The 25,424-nt window shown below is 48.1% G+C and overlaps 3 protein-coding genes across 3 annotated transcripts; 1 reads left to right on the top strand and 2 right to left on the bottom strand.

The window, feature by feature from the left end:
• Positions 1 to 985: 985 nt before the first annotated feature.
• Positions 986 to 2,965, bottom strand: LOC146187044 (uncharacterized). Its single transcript, XM_084608168.1, has one exon. The coding sequence runs from the start codon at positions 2,933 to 2,935 to the stop codon at positions 986 to 988; it is 1,950 nt and encodes a 649-aa protein (XP_084464294.1). The 5' UTR covers positions 2,936 to 2,965.
• Positions 2,966 to 13,424: 10,459 nt separating this feature from the next.
• Positions 13,425 to 16,487, top strand: LOC146187043 (uncharacterized). The gene is made up of 2 exons (XM_084607557.1): positions 13,425 to 13,554; positions 14,711 to 16,487. The coding sequence occupies exons 1-2, from the start codon at positions 13,534 to 13,536 to the stop codon at positions 16,142 to 16,144; spliced, it is 1,455 nt and encodes a 484-aa protein (XP_084463683.1). The 5' UTR covers positions 13,425 to 13,533; the 3' UTR covers positions 16,145 to 16,487.
• A 3,762-nt stretch (positions 16,488 to 20,249) lies between these two features.
• LOC146187042 (uncharacterized) lies at positions 20,250 to 25,065 on the bottom strand. Its single transcript, XM_084607556.1, has 4 exons — positions 24,733 to 25,065; positions 24,566 to 24,673; positions 24,410 to 24,481; positions 20,250 to 23,718 (listed from the first exon to the last, which is right to left on the bottom strand). The coding sequence occupies exons 1-4, from the start codon at positions 25,034 to 25,036 to the stop codon at positions 22,604 to 22,606; spliced, it is 1,599 nt and encodes a 532-aa protein (XP_084463682.1). The 5' UTR covers positions 25,037 to 25,065; the 3' UTR covers positions 20,250 to 22,603.
• Between the last annotated feature and the right edge of the window lie 359 nt (positions 25,066 to 25,424).

Raw genomic sequence — 25,424 nt, 5'->3', positions numbered from 1 at the left:
ACTGTAGGGGCACTGAAGCAACTTGCAGACAGAGCCGTGCCAAACAAAGAGGCGAGTGCAGTTCAGATGGAACGTGTGAACAGTCGTGCAGAGGGTGTGGCACTCAGAGATGGTGGGAAAATTCATTGAGCTGCATCATGTAATTCATATGGTCGGGGCTTCTAGACAGATGAGTGGATTCAAAGAATTCAGCTGAAAGGAGCTGCACGGGTGAGCCAAAGGTAAATTCTGCCAGAGTACAGCGCACGGAGCATGCAGCACGGAGGCTGAGTAGAACCAGTGAGGAGGCAATCCAGAGGGTAGTCAAGCTGGGCTTTAAGGGATGTCCTTAGCGAACGATGGAATCGTTTGGTCATGCCACTGGCAATGGGATGGCTCAGTTCAGTTCAGTCGTGTCCGACTCTTCGTGACCCTATGGACCATGTCACGCCACGCTTTCCGGTCTTTCACCATCTTCCTAACATCACATAACTTCATCTGCAGTGCCTCGAGGATGCCATCTAACCATGCCATGATCTTTGTCTTTTTAATGTTCAGTTTAAGCCCAAACTTCTCACTCTCTTCTTGTACGCGCATCAGAAGTCTCTTGAGTTCCACTTCACTTTCTGCCATTAAAGTGGTATCATCCGCATATCTAAGGTTGTTGATACGTTTTCCAGCAATCTTCACTCCAGGTGAAGACTCGTCCAGACCGGCCTTCCTCATGATGCACTCTGCATATAGGTTAAATAGGCAGGGCGACAGTATGCAGCCTTGCCTCACTCCTTTCTCGATTGGAAACCAATCAGTAAGACCATGCCCAGTTCTGACTGTGGCCTCTTGCCCTTCATACAGGTTCCTGAGGGGACAGATGAGGTGAGGCAGCTCGAATATCAGAAAGTCCCAAGTAGAATCGTAAGGCTCCAAAGAGAGAAGATTCTGGGCGTCACGGTCAGTTGTTACTGTCCCACTGAGAAACACTTCGTAGGTATTCAGTATTAATTTTTCAGCAAAGGTGCAGAAATGGTAGAACCACATGACCCTGCTTGTATCCCAGCTTCAGGCACTGGACCTTGTCCTTGAAGTATGTGAGAGGCCATAACTTAGTTTCAGAGCCAACAATACCACAGCGCCGAATGCCTAGCCTTGAAGATTCTATTAGAATTTTGAAAAAATTCCTGGATTTGAGCAAGGGACTAGTTTTTACCCTTTCTTCACTCACTTCAATGACAACGACAGGGAGGTTGTCAACAAGAAAACAGTCGCCGACTTTCACATCCTGTTGCACTTGTTTGGCAGAGATGTGAGCACAGTGCCGCACCTCAGACATCCTTCTGCTAAGCTGTGCGAGTGGTCTGTTTGTTGATCGAAGCATTTTTTTTACCTTTCCGAGGTAGTTCTCAAAGGGAAAGGCACTGAACTCGTCAAGAGTGCCATGCTGTAGGCACTGCTCTGCCAAATGGGAAAGGGTGTGCACATTATATACAAGCTGTTTTGATCCGTAGAGCTTTCCAAATTCATGTACAAAATATATCAACAAACCCTTGGCAAACTCGTTCATGGTCACATGGTGCTCAGGAGAGGCAAGTACTCGGACAGCAACATGTAAAACCATGAAGTGCTTGTAAAGCGCTTCATCCAAAATGGGCTTGAGTGCTACAGGTCCCACGTATAGCAGAAATGTGCGGAACTCCGTAGTTTTCCATTGGTCAAGTTCTTCAGTTCCCCTGGGTTTCCGCTGAAAGCACCTCGGGAAGGCTGTGGCTGCTTCTCGAAGCCGATCATTCAACTCACTTCGCTGAACTCGGCCCAGTCTTGTGGCATATCCTGGGGAGACCCAGCTTCGAAGAAGTCGTCGCATCACCCCCAGGGATACGAGGTGCATATACTCCGTGGGAAAAGATCCCACCATGTCTATGTCTAAGGATATAAATGGTGAGATACCATTATGGTGCCGTTGATCTTCTTGGGCCCGAAATGATGTGTCAGTACGTTTTTCTGCGTTCAGGTCAGGGAATGTGAGCCTGTTTTCTACGTAGTGGCCTTTTTGGATGCACCGCTCGCAGCCATGGTACCCAGTGTGACCAGTTATCACCTTGACGAAACTCCTTGCTGGAGCATCACATATAACTGCTGTTAGGCTCACACTCACACAAACCCCTTTTATAACGAGTCCTCTGTCACTGAGGTTGCGGACTTCTACAAAAGGGGCAAGGAAGTCCTCAAGGCAGGGTGGGTTTCCTGTGCCACAGTACGCGCTCACCATAAATGGTTCTAGCCCTTTCACATTTGTGATACGGCATAGTATTGGCCAAAGAGCAGTCTGCTTGCTCTTGTGCAGAGGAAGGCCGTCTATGTTTGCATGCAGCTTGATGCATTCAGGCACTGGACCATGCTGAAGTGCCTGCTGAATGCACTCTTCAAGGCCGAAGTGCACAAATGAATTATCATTCTGCAAACTTGCTTTTCTCTGCGTCTGCATGACAGTTCTGGCGTCTTTTGGCAGCTCTGCAATCCCATGTCGACGGCAGAAACCAAGAACATCATTTAGGCATGCGTGAGTCATGTTGTGCCTGCGAGCTATAACAGCAAGCTCCTGTTCTATCGATAGGTGGTCCCCATCATGAGACTGGCTCACTTTCTCGTTCCCGAGAAATGAGTACTCCTTGCCTGAGGGAGAGTTACCTAAAAAACTGTCCTCACTGCCTGAGCTGCTCTCTGATGAATACCCTGGCTTGCTCAGGTCAGCCTCCACTATTTGGAGGGGCGAGTGTTCCCAGCTATCTGCTGATAGCGGTGGGGGCCTGTATCCGCTGCTGCTGGGGCCAGCCCCGTCGGCGCTGACCTGCAGCGGCGAAACTGGTCCGCTGTCATTGGAGCCAACCGCGCCAAAGCTGACTTGTAGCGGTGGACTTCGCACGCTGTCACTGGTGCAAGCGCCGTCGTCGATGCTCATCTCGACGCTTCTCGGTCGCTTGCTACGCCTAGCGGGAGATTCCGCTGGTGCTCGCTCGATGCCGAGCTCTGCCAAGGCTTCCTTGAACTGTTTTTTGACGACATAATACTTTCGAAACTTATCGCTCATTGTGGAGCGCGAAAGAGGCTGTTCAGCTCCGAAGTGCCAAAAAGTATGCCAGAAAGACAAACAAGAGACAAAGGCGATGGTCCCAGACTCCCAGATACCAAAATGGAAATTGTTCCGTAGCCCTCCACTACGGCTCCTCTTTCTCTCTTCCGACTTTCACTCCCACCTCCCTCCCTTCCCTTACGGCGCGGTTGAGGTGTCCACAGAAAACAAGTGAGACAGTTACTGCGCCTTTCCCTTCCTACAAATCAATCAATCAATCAATCAAAGGATTGGACTGGATTGGATTGATGTAGAACTTGTTGCTGGGCTAGCTGGTTCATGATCGTACGGGGAAAGTAAGCGCAAAAAAAAAAAGAGACAAACATAAGAGAGGATACAGGACAATGGGCTACTGTACAACTGTAGCGCGTTGTCCTGTATCCTCTCTCGTGTTTGTCTCTTTTTTTGCGCTTACTTTCCTCGTACGATCATGAGCCAACTAGCCCAGCAACAAGTTCTACATCAATCAATCAATCAACGCGCTACAGTTGTACAGTAGCCCGTTGTCCTGTCTCCTTTCTTGTGTTTGTCTTTTTTTGCGCTTACTTTCCCCGTACGATCGGATTGATTCTGAGGATTTTATCAAATCTCCTAGCCTTGTGTGTTTTCGAAATTTTTACTGAATAAAAAATAAATAAATATTCACAACTTTTTTTATCAGGCACTCTTTTCCTATTTCGCTTCGTGTCTGCGCTTGTGAGATCTGCCGTTCTTCAAATAGCGCGTCGTCATCACTTTGAAGAACGAAGCTCCCACCAGGGGGCCGCGTGAGCACGCGAGAAAATATTTGGCGCCGATTTTCCACCCTCCCTAGCCACGGCCGGTCTCGAGGGAGAGCGCGTTTCTCTTTTAGCGCGCGCTCTCTCCCTCGAGACCGGCCGTGCCCTAGCACGCTACTCCGAGAGGACCTCTCGCTTCGCTGGAGACTCGACTGTCAGCACCGTGTTTCTATCGCTCCTGTTATTATTATTATTATTCATTCTAGCTATTTCTTATCCCTTCCACACCTCTCCCATCCTAGTCCCTCTAATTTCTGCCCCACCATGGGGCTTTCTTTTTTATTTTTTAATCCGTCCTAAGAAGAAAAACCGTCTTCATGAGACGTGACCATGGAGGGCGAACTTCACCCTGCCGCCATCCGCGCCCGACTCTTCGGCCGCCACCGTCGTGCGGGCAGTTATGACTGCTCCCGCATGCTCCGCAAGCTCTGTGAGGAGGCCTCTAAGATCCTGGAAGCCCAGGAAGAAGCGAAAAAGTTTGTGGATGCCACCGAACGGTCTCCACCCTGGCAGGGGTTTCGTACCCCTCCGCAGCGCCCCTCAAGTCCTGACCTGCTCGAGGATCTGGAGGAGCACACCATTGTGCGAACCCCTGAGCCGCCAACACTCCGACGCTTCGATGCCTCCTGGGTGCAACACTGATTACAGCAGCCCACGATTCCGCAGCTGAAGCGGACGCACATGACCCATCCCTCGCGAACGGCGAGGCGGCCGACGCAGCGCAGCTTCAGGCTGCCTGCGCTGAGGAGGACGCACCTGACCCACCCCTGGCGACTGGCGAAGCAGCCGGCGCGGCGCAGCTTCAGGCTTCCCGCGCCGAGGAGGGCGCCGGCGATGTAGCCCACGTGGCGCAGCTTCAAACTGCTCGCGCTGAGGAGGGCGCGCATGACCCACACCTGGCGACTGGGGATGTAGCCGGCGTGGTGGCGCAACTTCAAACAGCCGGCGCTGAGGAAGGCGCACATGTCCCACCCCTGGCGACTGGTGATGTGGCCGAAGTGGCGCAACTCCAAACTGCCCGCGCTGAGGGCACTGACCTCCCGCTTTCGAGCGATGGATACACAGCTCCGAGAGGCCCCCCCATCTGAGGCCTTGGACACCCTCTCAGATGTACAGGATGCCTTCACAGAGGAGAGCTGCCTGGACCGGACAGACTGGTCTTCTGCACAAAGGCAATCCTCAGCTGCCCACAGCCCTGCTGTTGATGCCCGTCCAGGGACCCAGACCAGCGCAAGCGCTCGGCGCCGCTCCCTATCGCTACAGTGACCAGTACTATCGCCACCCGCCGAGCGAGCACACCTCCTTCCACAACCGAAAGATGTCGGCACCAGCGGCGCGTCAGCTCACCGGCAGCAGCACACCGGCAGGCAGCCCTCGCAGCCCAAGCGCCGCCGCCCTCGCTTTCGGCCTCTCTCCCCCCAGGGAGATCCCCCTCGCGGCTCTGCGTCGTCTGCTAGCCGAAACGACAACACACGGTCCGCGGCAGCAACAACAAAGGTGGGCCCTGCAGCTCGCTTTTCCCAATCACTTATGCCTGAACCAAAGCATGCCTGTGACACTGTCTTGTATCGCCCAGTAGGCAAAAAGAACAATTTTCTTGCCCACCCTGGAGACAAAATTGCTGCTGAGCTCTGTAAACATAAGGATGTTAAAGCCGTCCGTGTTAACCACAGACGCAATGTGGTAGCCGTTGATCTGTGCCCGAATGCCGATCTCGCTCCCCTGCTCGCTATCGAGGCCATCTGCGGCGTCGCAGTCAGAGCTAAAGAGGCGAACACAAATTCCTGCGCTGGCCTCCTCTTCGGAGTTTCGGGCGACTTCACCGATGACGAGATCGCCGCGGGGATTGAAAGTCGAGCTCCCGTCCTAGGCTGCTCTAGAAGAGGGAAAACAGTCCTCATCAGGTTCGCTGGTCTCGCCCCTCCCGATGAGGTCGCTCTCTTCAAACTCCGCTGACCAGTCCGCCCATGCAGGCCACGCCCTGTACAATGCCTTAGGTGCGGCACCCTTGGCCACGCCACCGCCGCCTGCACGCGTGATGGACGCTGTTTGCGCTGTGGGGCATCGCATGACACGCAATCCTGCGACGCAGAGAGAGCTCGCTGTATCAACTGTGGGGGACAACACGCAGCCACCGAGCCCCGTTGTCCTCGCTGGCAGGAAGAGCGTCAGGTTGCAACTACTCTGCGCGCCTCACAACAACCCCTAACTCGCCGTGCCGCGCTGTCGCAAATTCGACAGAAGAATAACACCAGCGAGCCCCCCCCCCCCCCTTCAGCACCGCATCAGATCCTTCCGCCTCAGAGCGCAACCAAACTCAAAACGACCGTTCAGCTCGCTCGTATAGTGCAGCTACCCGCAGCCGAACACTGACCTCTCGCCCAGACTCGCGATGCAGTCATCACCGCCCTGTCCACGGCTGTACAGGCACTCATGGAGCATCTCCCACCCGATTCTCCAGCGCGTCAGCTCTGTTGCTGCGGCGCTTGCTGCTCAACATGCCATAACCAATCATGGATAATCGCTTCCCGGTGCTTCGGCCGCGTATTTTGGAATGGAATTGCAATTCCCTGCGCCGCCGCCAAGCTGAACTGGCAGAACATCTCCCAAACCACCCTTTCGATGTCCTAGCCTTCCAAGAAGCATATGCCTATGCTGAGGACATCCGCCTACCTGACTTCATTGGGTATAGCAGCCCCTCGGACTGTGGTGCCAGTGCATGTATAGAACACCCTTGTCGTAACACGACACACCCTCCTGGCCGCCCTCGTGCTGTGCTTTATGTCCGCGCTGACACCGCTCATGTAATCCATGACACAAGTGATATGGTGAATGCTGCTTTTGAGTGTGTAGCCGCTACCATCCGCATCCGCGGCACTGACACTTCTGTAGTCAACGTTTATGTGCGCCCATCTGTCGCCTGGGACCCTTCATCTCTAACCCCATTGCTCCGACGCCTCGCACGTGATGTGATTGTGTGCGGAGACTTTAACGCGCATCACACAGTGTGGGGCTCACAGCGCTGTGACCGCCGCGGAAAAGATCTCCTCACTGTCTCCTTATCCGCCGGACTTCTCTGCATTAATTAAGGCCTCCCCACCTTTGCCAACTCCAGTGGCGCACTAACGGCTATTGATGTAGCCTTCGCCTCACAGTCATGTGCGCCTGACTATGAGTGGCGACGCGCACCTGACACACACGGGTCAGATCACTTTCCAATCTCAATCTGCCCGTCGCGCTCTCGCCCGCGCACCCGCAATTACCCCGTTGTCAGGTGGGCAAAATTCCGTGAACTCTGCTCCGAGCCCCCAGAGGGAGTCAGCTTTCTCCAGCATATCGCTGAGTGTGCTAAACAATCAACTGTTTGCACTGTACCCATCGGCGCTCCCGTTCCTGACATAAAGCTGCTCAATCTTCGGGCCTCTCGGAGACTCGCCCAGAGACGCGCTATTCGCTCACGGACAAAGATGGACAGTTTACAACAGAATAGATGCTGTCTGCCGGCGACACGCTAAACGCCGTCGCAGGCAAAGCTGGGCTAGTCTGTGTACCACCCTGGACAAACCCCGCAATCAAGCGCGGGCATGGCTCATTGCGCGCGCACTTTTGTGGCCACGCCTCCCTACCTGCCCTGTCCTCGCGGTGGCCATACACCTGGGCATCTCAACAGAACAGTTGGTTGAGCAGCTTGCTGAGCGCTTCGCACCTGCTGCCCCTCCTGCTCTCCCAGCAAGCCACACTGCTACTCGCCCTGCTCTCCAACAATCCGAGCAAAATCGTGCCTTGTGCGATTCTCCCTTCACCCCCCATGAGCTCCTGTTGTCGCTCCTCTCTCGAAAGCGCAAATCGGCCCCTGGAGGAGACGGTATCACGTACCAAGTGTTGCGCAACCTAAACGATGAGCAGCAAGCCCTCCTTCTACGAACATACAATGACATCTTTGAAACCGGTCTGGTTGCGGAGAGCTGGCGTTGCGCCATCATAGTGCCCATTTTAAAGAGAGGCAAGCCTCAGCGCTCCCTTTCTTCATATCGCCCCATTTCCCTCACATCATCTGCGGGGAAAATCATGGAGCATATGTCACTCCACAGACTGTGGCTTGCTACGGAAAGCGGGTCCTTGGCGCCTCAGCAGAGCAACTGCTGACTGCATTACGGATGTTGTCAGCACCCTTGAACACGCCCGCAACACCAGCCAAGTGGGATACCTCATCCTGCTCGACATCAGAAGCGCCTTCGATTCTCTTCCTCACTGGGCAGTGATCGACGCGCTAAAAAACATTGGTGCGACCGGCCGCCTCCTAAACTTTGTCAGTGCGTTCCTCTGCGAGCGAACACTCTCCGTGAAGGTGGGCAACACCTGTAGTGCCCCCCGTCCAGTGCCATGTGGTGTCCCTCAGGGAAGTGTGCTCAGCCCTTTCCTATTCAACATCGTGCTGGCCCAACTACCCTTGTGTCTCCCCCGTGCTGTGCGCGAGTTTGTGCGCGTGTGTGTGTATGCGGACGACGTTGCCCTGTTCGCCTCATCAACAAACAGCAACGCCTCATCGCTTCGCGACCTTCAGCGTGCGCTCGATGCTGTCACCGCGTTTATCCGCAGTGTCGGCCTCGCAGTGTCGGCCGAAAAAACTGAAGCCCTGCTCTACCATCCCCGTGGTGCTGCAGCCCGCAACAAAACACGCCCTCTTCGCCTGGACGGAACCCCCCTGCCTTGGCGCACAACGGTTGTTTACCTCGGTCTCAAAATTGATGCCCGCATCACCTGGCGCCCTGCGGTGGATAAAGTGTGTGCAGACACCAAGCGCATAGGTAATCTAGCGCTTCGTCTCCTTGCCAAAGGCGAAGGAGCCTCTCCCCCGCTCTGTGCAAGAATAGCGATCGCCTCAGCCAGAGCATTGTATGCCCTTCCCCTGCTCAGCCTCAGCCCACTCCAATGGAAAAGGCTAGACACATGCCATTGGAACGCCATACCGGATCTCAGGTGGCAGCGACCTATGGAGAAACCCGCACCATCCCCCTCTCACTAAGAGCACACAAAACTGCCCTCAACTACATCGAGCGGCTTCACCGAGCACAAGATATTGGCTCTGAACTTCTTCGCAGAATTTCAGCCAAACCCAACACACGCATCGGTCGTGTCATGTGCCTCTTCCGTGAGATACTGGGCCCCCCTCCACCGCCCCTTGCTGCTCCACAACCCCCACATGAAATCTGTCCGCCCCGCATCTATCAGGGTCTCCCAGGGTGAAGAGCAAACGAAACGCCCGTATGCGCCCTTCAGCAAGAGACCGCATCCAAAATTCACACGGATTTTCGTCACCGGACTCTCATCTTTACTGATGGGTCAGTCCGTCAGCAAGAAAAATCCGCAGCTGCCGCATGTGTGATTCCCGACTTGGACACCTCTAAATTAGGCAGGCTACACTTCCCTTCCTCCTCACAAACAGCTGAGATAGCTGCACTCAATCTGGCAGCCACTCTTCTCCTGGAAAGCCCTGAAATTAAAAATGCTGCCATTCTCACCGATTCGAGGGCAGCGCTTCAGGCCCTTGCGCAGCCTAGCAAAGGACCTCGCCTACTGCAAGTATGCGCACGCAACTTCCAACGCCTCGCCGAATCCGGCTGCGACATAGTCCTACAATGGATCCCATCGCACTGTGGGATAGGGGGCAACGAACTTGCTGATGAGCTCGCTCGATCAGCCCACCACCCGTCCGTTCCCATGTGCGCGGACAACACCACATATGACTGTGCTCGTCTTGCAATCGCGCGACACACCATTTCCCACCACCCTGACCCTCGCATCGCCAGCGGCCACCCCTTCCGTGCAGTTAATACTCGCCTCTTCGCCCGGAGAGACTATGTTCTGCTGTTGCGCTTCTGCATCGGATGTGTATGGACCGGTGTGCGCGCTAGCCGACTACGAGGAATGTCTCCCCTGTGTGCGTCGTGCGGTGACGCAGAAACACTCGAACACGTTTTGTGTATGTGCCCTGCGTACTCGCAACCGCGACACCTCCTACGGGAAGGTTACCGAAATCTTGGACTTCCCTGTGCTAACACATGTGAGATCCTTCACCCGTCTGGCCCTCCCCACAGAGTGCAAAGTGCCCTCAAAGTGCTCCTGTTATTCCTACGGGACAGTGGACTAAGTGCAAAACTGTGAACACTTTCCATCTTCCCCTAGTGCGCAAATTACTGCCAGCAACTCGCACCAATTCAGTGTGCACTCCCGCGCCATTCCCCGCATAACATCAGTTCCATTTTGTGTGTGTGTGTGTGTGTGTGTGTGTGTGTGTGTGTGTGTGTGTGTGTGTGTGTGTGTGTGTGTGTGTGTTCTTTTTGTTTTTTTTTAAGTCCTATAAGGCCCTTTTTGCGCAAGGACCTTCTCTCACTCCTGCACGCAACCAACTGCCCGCAAACCGCGTAGTCTCTACGCGTCTAACTTTTATCTGTAGCAATTCATATAATGCGCACAGAATCCTTTTTTTTCCCTCTTCTTCTTATTTTTTTTTTCTGTGTGTTTATTATCATCAATTCTTCCGTTATATATTCCATAAGGTCCCATGCACCTTCTGCAAAGGCCCTTCCTTCCTAGCCTATCTCTTGCATTTCAAATAATGCCCTCAGACTACTTTTTTTTCTCCCCTCTTCTTCTTTTTTTTGTGTTTAGTATCATCAATTCTTCCTTTATATATTCCATAAGGTCCCATGCACCTTCTGCAAAGGCCCTTCCTTCCCAGCCTATCTCTTGCATTTCAAATAATCCCCTCAGACTACCTTTTTTTTTTCTCCTTTTTTCCCCTTTATTAGTATCTTATCTCCTCCTATATTATCCCACAAGGCTCTTTGCCCCTTCTGCAAGGCCCAACTCCTCCCCCCGCGCGCATCCAATTGCTCGCTATAAGCCTCTATGACATTCCAAATCTCCCTATCAGATTTTCTTTTTTTTTTCTTCTTTTCCCCTCTCTTTAAACCTCACAATTATCTCCCCATATGTCATGAAGGCTTCCCCCTTTGCGCGGCACGTCCCCGCTTCAAAATCCACCAATCATTGTTGTACGAGTGTTTACCTTTCCATGTTTGCCATTTTTTCTCCAGGGGTCTTCGACATCGACTACCAGTGACAACGCTTTCGCTCCCCCTTCCTCTCCCCTCTTTCATTCCCCCCTCCCCTTTACTCGGCCCCGTTGCGGTGTATCCCTGCAAGTACAGGAGACAGTTATAGGGCCGTGTAATCCCCCCCTTCTCTTCCCCCCTCAACGAGAATCTCATCATATATATACTCCGAGAGGACGCGTTGGCTACACGAACGCGCGAACTGTGCACGCTACTTCGTTGTGGCTGTGGTTATCGCTCTCTTGGCATCTCCTCAGACTCGGAAGCCCTACGTAAGTATCTGCTCTCTCCGTTTATCGCCTGCATTTTATTGGTGTTATATACACATATACATTTCCTGTTGCAAATATCAAAGATGTGCATGCCTCGTGTGGGTTCTTTGTTCTAAACGACGTTGCCCACAAGAGGCGGACGCGGCAACTGGCAAGGCTTTGTTAATTTTCGCTATAATTTTTCTCGTGTCAGTACAGGCGGTGAGCAATCGGCAGCGCGCCCGTCTGCCTAAAACGTGGATGGACAGATGAATTCTACTTGCCTTGCTCATTGTATCGGGCGGCAGCTTACGCGACTAAGCTTATAAACTCCTTTCTGCCCTTTCCTTGAATCAGCCTAATCAGCCGGTCGTTTCATAATTTCCTCCCACCATTGTCTTTCCCCCACTAATCACACGACTGCCCCTTTCTTGTACTGTCTCTGTTGATCCATTCAATGTTTCAAATTTTTTTATCAAGCGCATTTAGTCGCAACCTGCATGCCTTATATTCATTGCTTGATGGATACTTATGTTGCGACCATATTGGTGATACTGTGTGGTAGAATTTGTTTGGATAAACTTGACCTATACATGGTGTGTGCACTAGTGAAAATTGTTTTTTTACCTTTCGTTCTCTCCATTTATTTTTCCTGTCCAGAAATGGCAAAACCATTTGCGGTTGTAAAGTTTCCTACTGAGGACGACAGTGTTGCTGTCGTTCCAGTTGTGTGGCTCAGTCCAGATTGGACAGAATGTCATTGGCCAGTAACAAGGAACTCTGAGATTACCAGGCTTGCGAAAGAACAAGCAGATCCGTCTGCCTTTCCTGGATACAGATGGCAAATGTGCCAAGTGGCAGTTGTCACAACATCTCGTAAGTAGCTGCATTGTAGGCATGTAAGGTCTATGTGATTTGCGTCCTCTGCATGAAGTGTTTCACGGTGCTCCATTTAGCCGTTTGTTTAAGCAGTGCAGCATGGCACCCTCTGTATCATTCCATTCAACTTTAAAAGAGCTGCAGATGTCATGCTGGTCCATTATAAGAAGAGTGCACTTCTTTAGAAATCATTGTTGAAACTGCAGCCCCCACTGCCATGTGAGTAGGCATGATTTGCGTGCTGGCAAATGTAGAGTCATTGCACTCATCAGTGAGACTAGTGCCCAAGTTCTGCAAGGAAACTCCCACACATACTTCATATGATGTCTAAGCAGACATGTGCATGATGTATGTTGACACTGCAGTTGTTTAGTGAGAGCATGTGTGTTTCATTAGGGCTTCCATAAGGAGCAGACGTACTGGGGCAGGTTCATGGCGACACTTCAATTGTGGTGTGGTTTTTAAATATTGGTCAAGTGAATCAGGGTTTTGGTGGCTATTAATGGGGGTGGCACACCTGCCTACAGTTAGTCACTTCAAGTCGAGAAAATGAGTAGGTGTGTACTACACATTTGTTTTGAAAATAGCCAGTGCCAACCTGCACTTAACTGCCAGAACAGGCGCTGCACACTTGCTGCAACTCAGAACTGATGTAGCAAGGGCAGCCAAATTGTGCTGACCTGCAATGTGGACACCTAGCAAGCTTAGGCCCACATTCAATGTCTAATTCTGCAAGCCTTTTGATTTTTCAAGCTCCACATCCAACCAAGAAATTTGGTTGAAGCTGCTTATAGGTAATATTAATACCCAGTCACACAAGCACTTTCAGCTAATTCTACGCAAGGGCAGCTTTTTGATACTCTGCGGCAAAGGCTAAGTCGGAAAGAGAAAGGGATCGCCCTTGTATGTGTGCCGAGGCATATGTTATTTGGAACAGGGCGTAGTGGAGTGAAGAGGGAGTCTGAGGGAGTGCAAAGTTGGTTTAGGCTGAGGTAGCCAGTTCCTCACGGGGCAGGCACAAAAGCCCACCTTCCCTTTCCTTCCTATCCTAGAGCCATAGAAAGTTGTCCGCAAGTATAGGGTGCTGGCTAATTGATAGCGCACTATAAAAGATTACAATGCAAATGGAAAAACTACACTCAAAATCAAGGTAACACACAGTGCTTTTGTGCATCGTTTTTTATTCTGTTTGCATAATTCGTCGCATAACTTCCATTCGGCCATTGAGCTGAAGGCCTTGGAAGATATACTTCGACCTCTAAGGAATTACGCCACTGCTACATGGCGATCAATGGACCATTTCGGAAAGTTGCGCGCGCCCCCTACGCGACCGCCGCAAAGCAGGCTGGGAATTGTGAGCGTGGCTTGCCGGGCAGGATCCGGCGCAGGAGTGGTTCGACATGGACGTCGCGCAAAAGCAGGTAAACAAAACTTTTTTTTGGGATGCTAGCAATGCTTTTGTAGCATGCTTGCGCCGCGCAAGTGATCTTTGCATTGCCGTACAACTTTTTTTGTGGTTTTGCAGCCGACGCTACGAGCGCGAAGCGAGTATTTTCGCACGTGAGCGCTCGTGAAGCGCGCACATGTGCCAGTGTATAGTTTTAGCTATGCTTCAGAAGGCACGAGCGCGATCCTACGGCTAGCAGGCGTGTTTTGCTGGTAAGCGCGCGCTAACAGTGCATTTATTTACTGGTCGCCCGTCGCGAACCTTCAAAGTTTCTGCGGCTGTCCCGGCGGCAGGCGTAGTACGTAGCGTACGCATTCATGTTTGTTGCAACAGTGCGACATAGTCTTGTGAGAATGTACGCGCTATATTTTAGCAAAATACGTCGTTATCGCGCACTGCCCATTCAATCTTTTGGTTATAGCGTGCTATTTAGTCTACGGACGAGTCTGAAACAAGTATATCGTCGAAAGAAACGGACAGCGCATTCGTTCAATGAGTACATCTTGGAAGAAAGTAGTAGTTGAGTTGGTGCTTAGCTTGTGCGAGCGCATTTTCTTGCCTATAGTGTTGTTCGAATAGCACGCAGCAAGTGCGAAGCAGAACCAACAAGCACTGTTACATTGTGTGTAGCTGAGCATATTTTTGCGATACAAATAGTAGTTGCTGTCTGTGCCATATTCAACGAGTTTGACGGCTCGTACTATCTCGGTCGCGGTGTCCATTTGTTACTACCGTGGAGTGCAGATAGGCGCAGCCAAAATATGAACGTGCCTCGGTGGCTACAAGTAACGCGAACGCGGTCGAAAAAAACTGCGGCGGATATTTTGCTAACGTGAAAAACATGGACGCGCCAGTACCTTGTACTTGGGCGGCCTCGGAGTTTTAGTTAGCTGGTGGTTTACCGAGGCCGTCCTTGTGCAACATTCTTCACGACCGCGCGTAGTAAATGAAATGGGTTCAGCGTTGCTTTTCAAGCATGCTTGCCACAAGTAACCAAGACACAATGAATGAATACTTTATTTCAAGATCGCATTGGTGATGCCATGATCAGCTGTGTATGCTTCCATGCTCTGTTTATATGTGGAGTGCCAAAGAAAACATTTTGACACTTGCTTATACCCATGTTGCAGGTACCACTGCAAGCCATTCATAATGCACTTCCTCTCCAAGCAAGGCTACCGAAAGGGCCATGGACAAAACAGTTAAAAGACGTTCCAGATGGGTTCTCAGAGCAAGGAATCTTGGCACATCAGAATTCATGTGGTGCTCAGAAGCATACTGTAAGCGGATACAGGATGTTCAAAGCAGAGAAGGTGCACAATGTTCTTATTTGCAAGGCTGACAGATCCACTTTTCTTAAAGCAACAGTGGAGGCATCATTCTCTTTGGCAAAATTATATAACACTGCTGCTGTGCTCTCGTCAAATGGAACTGTGGACGAAGGAACCTGCAACTGCCGGGCTGGAGCTGCAGGTGTTTGTAAACATGTAGTAGCAATTCTATGGTTTGTATTAGACCTGAAGCGCTCTGGGGCAGCCTACGTGCAAGACACACAGTCGTGTACAGACAAACCCAGAGCATGGGGTACTGGGGCAAAGAAGGCCAACGTGCACACACGCGAGTTCTCAAAACTGCGTTTTGTGAAACATATGCCAATGAAAGCTGGCAGGTATGCAACTCAAGAAACCACAGTTTCTCTGACAGTAACAGAAGACCATATTAAGAGAATGTATCAGACACAGAAAAATATTCCAAACGCCATGCTATGCAAGACGCTGGAGGACAACCACTTTCAGCCCGTACAAGTGAAAAGAACACGTCAGGAGGAGGCTCTCAGCCAGATGCCAATCAGGTTGCCGGTGCAAGCCCTGTGGGTTGAGCATGTGCCAGCTGGGTACACGTTCGGCTCCTGTGAGCTTACTTTAGAAGACTCATGGGCCCTTGAGCAAGCGACTAGGATGCAGAGCGGCTCTACAACATGGAGCTTCGAGAGATCCAAGCGCCTGACTGCTTCACACTTTGGAGATGTGGTGTCACGGAAGAAGCCAGCTGATGAGAAGTTTTTTAAGAGGTTGTTCGGGTCTAGCCAGATGCAGACCAAATACATGGCTGATGGTTTAAGGAATGAAGATGCAGCCGTGCAGCGTTACATAGACAAGAAAAAGGTCCCAGTTAGGATTTACTGTTGTGGGTTGTGCGTCAACCCTGGTGTCCCTGTTCTTGGTGCAACGCCTGACCGTGTTGTAGAGCAGGGAGGAGATTTTGGTCTCCTTGAAGTTAAGACCCTCTCAGCTGCCAAGGAACGGGGTGAGGAATTAGAAAATGCTGTGAATACGGCACCCTACCTGAAGAATGGAGTTCTTAAACCAACGCACAAGTACTTTTACCAGGTCCAGGGGCAAATGGCTTTGACTGGACTCTCCTGGTGTGATTTTGTGGTTGATAATGGCACAGACTGCACTCTTCAGAGGATCACTTTTGACAGCTCGCTTTGGATTTCCAAAATGCTGCCACGTCTCCTGGAATGTCACAAGAACTACCAAGAGCACTGTGCTTGTGTGTGAATTTCAATGACTTATTTTATGTTACATTGGTCTGCAGGACAAAGATGCTCGGACTCGTAACATGCTTTGGCATGTGTTCATACTTATGTATATTTGTTTCTTAAATATCTTGTATTGCATTTTTTTCCATGAAGAAAGTGTTTTTCTGCGTAATATCGTTATGGCGATGTGCACGTTGTGCCACAACCCATTTAAATGTGTGTGCCACTAATCTGTGTGTAAAAAGTAAATGTCAAGCACCACACGTCTTGCTGCCTTGTCCTCCAAGTTCCTGTCTCTACATTTGTCGGCTACCTTCCTTGTGATTTTTCCCTTGTCCTTTGCCTGAATTTTTTTTTTTGAACCAACTTTTTTTCTCGTGTTGCTTGTCGATAAGAAAGTCGTGCTCTCTTGGCAGACAGAGGAAAGGTATTTTTTGGATTCCTTGTCCACTGTCGTTTCCTGCCACTTGATTTTCCCACCTCCATTTGCTAACCTAACCTAACTATGAAGGAGCATTTTCACATTTCAAATGTGTTTTGAATACCAGAGCATCACTCCTCATCGATAATTTTGTAATAAAAAGAAAGCGCTTAGGTTTAGCCAATAGGAGCAGTGCGACCTTTAAAGTTGAAAGTCAGGTTTGATGAAGGAGAAACACTGTGCAGCCTGATGAGGTTAAGGTTTGTGTTCATCTGTTTTGTCTTGGTATCAATGCTCATTAAGTCTGTTGGTCTGTCGGGTAAACTCCTAAGAAAAGAATGTAGCCACTGCGTAGCAACATCACGCACCTTCCTTACAGTCGTTGTAGCTTCTCCATCTGTTTTGCCAAGGTTTCATGCGACATCTGGAATTTAATTCATTTTCACTGCACGCAATTTTCTCTTGTAGCTTGACAGTTTGGTAATTGTTTTATCAACCTCACTTGTAAGGGTAAGGAGAAGCTGAACTCAGCATTGTCTGAAATGCCTTCAAGTAGTAGTGAGTTAAATTCTAAATGCTCTATTTTTTACTTCATCCAGTCATCACATTGTGAAAGCTGATTTGGTTCGACACACATCATTGCTATGTTTTGAGTCGAGCCTACGTTTTTCTGGTTTAACATCCTGTAGGCAACGAGGGACATGGGGATGGAGGGCTCCCAAACAGCTTTGACCATCGTGGATTTTTAATGTGCACATTATATTTTGCCTCCACCAAAATGGGACTTTCATGTCTGTGATTTCATCCCATGACATTGGGTCAAGCAGCCAAATTCCATAGTCGCAGAGCCATCGTGGTGGATGCTTAACTCTTTGCGGACGGAGATGACATTCCTTGGTGGTCTCGTGTCATGCCTAATAAAGACAAAACGGCAACTTCTAATGAACAGATCGGCCACTTTGATTCGGAAGATGTGGGGTCCTTCTGCTGAAGACAGATCAATTGATTTGGTACACAGGCGCTTTGATACATCTTGATCAAGGCAAGGTGCAGAAATGCTTGTATGTAAAAAGTTTTGTGCGTGATAATAGGCTTCACATGGTTTCATCTGGTCTGGAGCCCTTGACAACTGTGTGCCCATAGCGGAAGTATGGAATGTAAAAATCGTTTCTCACTTTGTGTGCTGCTGTGTCTAAAGAAAGGAGGACTGAGATTTGGACTGCTGAACCATGTTTACACTGACCCTGTGCTTCCTTTACCTTTTTTTTTGTTACTTTCTATTGGCGGCATCCTTCTCCCCTTGTACTGAAAACCTAAATAGAAAGAAGGGAAAGCTGTCGAGGCTTTGGATTTAACGTCTAGAAATGCGAGTGTCAAAACCACTGCCAAACAATGTGCCCCTCTACTGTGGAGGTAGACGCATCTTGTCTGTCTGCGTTTTGGTGCGAGTCGTCCTATGCTTCATTTGTTTTGGTGTCCCCGACGCTTTTTTTCTTGTCATTTGTACGAGCTAGAATTCATGAGTGTGACTCTGTATAGGTTCTGCTACCTGATCCTATGAAGTTCATGTGCCTGCATGTTAAATCCTTCCTGCTACACTTTCTGGATGTCAGGACACACGCACTGATTGATGTGTTGCTGTCTAGCAGGTTCGCGTGTGGTTAATTTGGGCAAACTACCGACTTGATGATAGTCATTTATATTTGAAATATGATGTTTAATTCTGTTCACACCATGTTTTCTCATGGTTACTTTCATCTTCTATATAAAATCAAAGAAGAATTTGCAAATGCGGCGGTTAGTTGCTAGTTGGCATACACAGGTTCAGTATGTCTACTTGCTGTGTAGCTGTGATTGAGAGTTGTGTGCAAGTTCTTGCTTGTGTACTGCAATCATTGCTGTGCAAGCGAAATCTGTGAACATTTTGATTTTGTGTCTGGCGTAGTATTTGTACTTTTTAGGATGACTTGTTGCCGTAAGAAAGGTAATTCTTGTGCAAGGTTTTACTATGTACTTGCAAGCTGATGTATATGCTTCGATGCAAAATGAGTGTATTGAGATCATTAATTTAACAGTTTGTTTTTGCTTCATCATTATTGCTCATTTGGAACCAGCACTTCATTCGATGCAAAATGAGTGTATTGAGATCATTAATTTAACAGTTTGTTTTTGCTTCATCATTATTGCTCATTTGGAACCAGCACTTCAGAAACATATGAAAGTCCTTCTTTCTTCCTTGCAGAAATACGTTCTTTGGGAGGTGCACAGTTTATATGCTCATATTGGTTGCTTGGCTTTCTTCATTTCTGCACTTAAGGCGTCAAGACAGTTTTGCGTACTTCTTTTTTGTTATTGTATTTTGTAAGACTGCCACATTACATACTATATATTCTTGATTCAAAGCAACATTTTGTTTTTTAAACGTAATAGGTAGGAAAAAAACTCCCATGTGCGCATAAAAGTAGCCAAATTACAAGCGAGTGCTCGGTAGGTGCTGCATCTAAAATTTTACATTCAAAATGGAAGCAGTATCCTGGAAGATGCATGCACTCTTGTTCTCCAAACTGTCATTTAGCTGTGCATCCTCTTCTGTGATTAATGGACTCCACTACACTTTTGAACCAATTTCATTGACCCACCATCTAATTGTAGGGAATTCAAAGCACCAAAAAGAATGATCATGGCATAACCCAATAACCTCTCAAACCAAACCAGAGCTCAGCACCGTAGTGAGGCTAGTAGGAAAGCCTAACTACTAATTGTTAAGAACACAAATACCTCTTGCATAATGTCACGCATTGCAATGTTTTGTTCATTTTTTCACACCAACGGAGTTGCTTGAGATTTTGATAATTGAAGTTATTTATTTCGTTACACTTATGTTTGAACAAGACTGTATTAAAAAAATTTTTCTGCAACGTGCTTATACATAGAGATGCATTGCTTAGCATGCTTTTGTGTTATGCTCTTAAAATATATTGGCACAAGATGTTTAAGTGAGCTGTGCAATACAAGAGCCTTTCTTTGTAAGAAAGCCTTTTATTTATTTATTTATTTATTCATATACCCTCAGGGCCCGAAGGCATTAAAGAGGGGAGTGGGAAAGATACATTGGTACAGGGTACAGTGCAGCATAAAGCATCATAGGAGAAACAATAACACGGCGAAAAGTGATCAAAAAAAAAAGTATTGGCGGAAAAAAAAAGAGAAAAGCAGGTGAGACAAAAAAAAATCATTTCCGACAGTCAACAATGTCACCGAAAACGAACAAAAACATTTGACTACCATTTATAAATATAGATTACATACGGCAGTCTTAAAAGAATTTGGGTCCGTAATATCAGCAATGTGCCTAGGAAGGTGGTTCCAACTGACAGAAGTGTTTGGAACGAAAGAACAAGAGGTGTGTTTAGTACGACATGACGGAACACCTACTGTGTGAAGATGATCAATGCGACCTGAAACATATGTGGGGGTAGTTAGTAGCCGGCTCTTAAGGGCAGGATTGTGGTAATAGATTTTGTGAAATAGACATAAGCGGGAAATATTTCTGCGTAGTGAAAGCGGTGGCAATGATAATGTTGCTTTCATAACGGTAACACTGGAGTTACGGTTATAGTTGGAAAGTATAAAACGTGACGCGCGGTTTTGAACAGATTCGATTTCAGATTCTAGAGATGCAAGGCCAGGGGACGAACAAGGGTTTTATAAAGAAGCAGTTTTATTGAACTAAAAGAAAGGTTAAAGTTTCGGCGCAGGTACCCCAACATGCGGTTAGCATTGTTAGTAATAGATTCCACATGCAGATTCCAAGAAAGATTAGAAGTTATGTGCACACCAAGGTATCTATACGAAGACACAGTTTCAAGAGGAGTATTATTGAGGTTGTAATTAGCTACTTCATTGTTACGACGAGAAATACGCATATGTTTGCACTTGTTAATGTTAAGCTTCATGTGCCATAATTTACACCACTCTGAAACTTGGTTAATATCAGACTGAAGAACAGAAATGTCAGAGTCACTGTTAATTTCACGGTAAATTACACAATCGTCAGCAAAGAGACACACAGAAGAAGCAATGGTGTTAGGCAAATCATTAATATAAATTAGAAAAAGTAGGGGCCCTGGTACGGAGCCCTGGGGAATGCCTGCGCCCACTGGAGAGGAACGAGAGTTCCATTTATTTGCTGTCACGTATTGAGAACGGTTAGTGAGGAAAGACTCAAGCCACGAAACGATGCTAGGGTCGAGTTTGAGGTTACTTAATTTGAAAAGTAGTAATTGGTGAGAAACTTTATCGAAAGCTTTGGAGAAATCGAGGAATATACAGCCTGCTATGGAACCCCGGTCAAGAATGAAATGAAGGTCTTGTGACAAGCATAGAAGCTGAGTCTCGCATGAGAATGTTTTACGAAACCCGTGGTGGGAATGACTGAAGAACGAATTTGATTCAAGAAAATTGGCGAGATGAGAGCAGATGACATGTTCCATGATCTTACATGGGATGCTAGTAAGTGAAATGGGTCGGTAGTTATTAGGAGAATGTTTGTCCCCAGACTTGTGCAGGGGAACCACCTTGCCCACCTTCCAGTCACTAGGAACACAGCTACAGTCACAAGCACATGGGCAGCTACATACTTCACATTGGTCTCTGTAAGGAAACCGCAATGAAAGTTGCAAGCAAAATCTTTGCAAAGTGACAAGTGTGTTGTCCGTATTGTAGATACTCTTGCACTCGGTACGACTTGTAACATATGTGAAGTGAACCAATGAAGGCTTATGCTTTACAGTAAATCAATGTGCCGTCATAGACAGTGCCCAAGGTGCAGATTCAGCATACTTAATCTCTGCTTTGAGGGGTTAATGCACAAGTTTCGAGTAGCACTGAGCTCGCACTTCTTTGACGACAAGCTCAAATCTGTCGCATCTCGGGTATTGTAGCTGATATAAGTTCTTTCTGAAGGATTCCATGCAAGACATTACATGAGAGTTGGTAATAAAGCTTTCAAATTTCAGTGCCATGAAATACTCGCATACATGTACAAATTTTTTACATATACAGTACACATATATACAATACATATCACTTTTTTTTTAAAATGAGTACATCACTAACACATGTAAACATGACAAAGTGAAATTCACTTTACAGATTTCATTCCAAAAAGTTAGGAAAGACAATCTGTCGTAGAAAAGACAATGGCTGCAAACACCAACTTTCCATCTTGTCTGTGTAGATCAGCAATGAGACTGGTGATTTCGTTTCCAGTCATGACTTGGATATAGTACTGCCACAATCTATGCTCAAATCATTTGCACAACACCGACAGAGAAATAAGGCGTTGCAGCTCTATATAGCCTGTACATTGACTTCAGATTTACTTCAGCAGAGAAAGAAAGGCTCCTCTAGTCTGCTGTACATGAAATAGTGTAATTCAGTGCAAGTTCGATGCCTTGCACTGCAGCAGGGATTCTCAAACTGCATTTTGGGGAACTCTAGGGGTTCTTGGAACAGTTCCTAGAATCCCCAAGCACCTATGTTCATGCATGTCTTCATCCACTTTAGCCAGTTATTTTGGGACTAATGCTGTAGCTGCTTACAGCTATCTCACTATACAGTCAGTCATAACAGAATTTAAGTACTTGTTCATGTGCTGCGCAGCTTGCATACCCCTTTTACATATGTCGGCCAGCACCTTTTCAAGCCTCAGCCGCAGCGGTCGAATTTCGATGGAGGCAAAATTTTAGAGGCCAGTGTACAGTGCGATGTCAGTGCACGTTAAAGAACCTCAGGTGATCGAAATTTCCTGAGCCCTTCACTACGGCGTCTCTCATAGCCTGAGTCGCTTTCGGACGTTAATCCCCCATAAAACAAATATTTTCAAGACAGGCTCCGTGACCAAAGCTGGCCAGAACACAAATGAAACATGTTAGAAGCCGACTGCATTTTAGCGAAATGATTTGGTCTTCAAATGAGAAGGCTAAAGAGTTTGAGCACCCCTGCATTACAGTAGATCATGCATAACATACAAAACATTAAGAACACTACCATCGCTCATCGGTTTAGAATGGGCTCATGCATGAAATTATTGAGATAACAACAAATTTTCCATATCTTGTTCAGCTTCTCTGCCATAACATTAGGAAAGACAGCACGGAGTATTCTGAAGTTTTTAACTTCCCTGATGACACGCTCAACATGAATTCGCAAACTCGCTATCTGCCGTGTTGCTATCTCATCTGCCAGTGACAACTGCGAGCGGCCATTCAACATAGGTGGCATGTTTAATTCGACTCCAAGCTGACGGAGGTCATCTTCAATGAGGAATCCTCTATCCGCCATTACGCTGTCCCCTTCCTCGAGCAACTCATAGAGGCCACTGTGTCTCGTGATTTCTCGATCGGAAAGTCTCCCAGGTGCAAGATTTGACACGAAAGAAACGAAGCCGTTTGGAGTGATGCCAATGAGTCCTTTTGCAGTGTTGTGTCCTTTGTACGAGCTGAAAGTGTCGCTTTGCGTACTGTAATCAGACGGGTTCTCGATAAAAATTTCTGTGCAGTCCAGTACAATGCGTGTCGATGGGTACAATTCTTTAAAATTGTCTGGCATGAACATGTCCACTGTGTTACGGGATGGCCACATTGGTATCTGGATTAACATTTCAAACAAAAAATTTACCCAAAATGTGAACATTGCACTCACGGTTGACACAGACACTTTCAGGCGATATGCCAAATCCTGCTCCAGTAACCCAACCCGGAGCCTGCAAAGCACTGCAATGACCTGTTCTTTCATTTTCAGTGCTGGTGGCCTGCCAGCACCTGTTTTCAGTGTCTGGTACATGCCTTCAACATGTTCCAGAAACGCATCAAATTTTTCAAAGGAGTTAAACCCTGTATAAAACACTAGTCGCTTTTGATCTGAAACAAAACCGTGAACTTTTGAGACAAGGTTTTTTGTTTTTAGCTTCTCTTTAAGCGCCTCAACTTTCACATGGTGCAACTGAGCCTCCAGATCCTCAACCGTTTTCTGGAGCACAGATTTCTCTTTTCGAAGCAAGTTATTTTCATGCTCCAGTTTTCCACATACTTCGAGAAGGTGGTTGACTTTCCTTAGTGCGGCAGCAGATGCTGTGTCTGGAGGCCCCATGGAGTATGAATGCTCGGCACCTAGAAAATAAAAACTGTTTATTGATTTGCGAACAGTTAGGCCGTGCTTTAATACAGATTTCAGGGCTTGAAATAGTCACTTCAGCCCACAATGTGTGTTCTGAACCCTTGCTCTCAGCTTACACTGATATACAGACAACAAAGAACTAGGATGACAAAGCCATAGAGCCCAACTCTCTTTCACTCCACTGATCCACCTGTGCAAGCAGCTTACCAACCAGCATGGAACCATAGGTTTCATGCACCCAGCACATCAGCCAAATCTACACTGTATATGCATTTGGATAGCCTGACTTTTGTGTCATTTTTACAAGCTGTGGTGAAGGGAATAATGTCGCGGTGAAAGAAATGAAATGGGTAAGTTTCACAATGCGTGCACTGGTGGAAGAGGTACCGCGTTTATCAGAAAACTCGCTGAAGTAATAACACATGCACGGTACAAATCACTGATGACATGTCACAGAATACATGAGGTTATGCAACTCATAACATGTAGACTTCCCATGGCTAGCTGCAAAAGCTTGCGAAAAACTGGCTTCGCGGGAAAAAAGTTTGGTCCATTTATTAATATACCGGTCGCCACAGCACCCGTGGACCTCACAATGAGTGGGCGCGATAGGGGTCCGTTAAATGCGAAAAATAAGTTTTCATAGTGGAATGGAGAAAGTGAGAATTTTGAACCATCACTAACCTGTTTCCGTGCGAGACGAAGCCGGTGCACCGAAGGTCAGCTGGGTGGGCTCCTGGGAAACTACGTCGCTCTCTGCGTACAAACGCTTTGATGAAAATGCGAACACACAAAATCGAAGCCTCAGAAAAAAGATGGCACAGTTAAAGCGTCTCTTACGTTGATCGCATTGGGGCACGTCAACTACGTAGCCGATCTCCAACTCGTTCAGGACGAGCACAGGGCTGGCAGAGGCAGTTTGGGAGCTCGTCTTCTTGCGTTTCGCGACTGGAAGAGATTTGGCAGTAATGATAATATGCGATAACCGCCTGAATATATATATTTACCGGTATTAAAGGAAGGAGATAGTTGACTGATGACTTTATGAGGGAAAATTGTCGGCAACCGGTCCATATAGCCACGGCGTCCACTTGCGTTGAAGTGAGCTCCGCAGATCCGGTGGTGCTTAGAAGGTTGCCACAAAGAGAAGCGACCAGCACTTCCCTGGCGGTTGATTCTTCTCACCCACTCCTTTTTTTCTTTTTCATTTGCAGGGAACGCGTGAAATGAAACGTTCTTGTCTTTCAGCGTGTTGTTGTCGCAGCCAGGCACACAACAAGTCTGACCACCGCCTCGGCACTTCGACGACATCGCGCGCAGTAGTGGCAGCGGCCACTAAGTAACCCACAGGCACGTAACACTTTATATAACGCACCTGCAACCACCCACCACCAAAAAATACACGAAATCTTAAAGCAATCGAAGCACGTACACACACACACCGCAGCTATGCGAACGCAGGAGGCAGGAAAGACGGGCGGTCGGTCGGCGTTCGCTCACTTTTCCCATAATGCGTCGCGCGCCCGCTAGGTTTTTTCGCGGCGCTGCGATTTCCGAAATGGTGCATTGCCCACGAAGCCTCTGCGCTCATTATATATTTGCATGTAACCAGAGTAAAATTATGGGCGGCTCTCTGAGGGAGCTGTATTATTTTCCGAGCTGTCATTCCCACAGAAGTGGTGTTTCCTATTGTTTGCCT

Source organism: Amblyomma maculatum, chromosome 6 (genome assembly GCF_055883805.1).
Source record: "Amblyomma maculatum isolate TAMU_Amacu chromosome 6, ASM5588380v1, whole genome shotgun sequence".
NCBI lineage: Eukaryota > Metazoa > Arthropoda > Arachnida > Ixodida > Ixodidae > Amblyomma > Amblyomma maculatum.
This window is presented reverse-complemented; position numbering and strand designations above follow the sequence as displayed.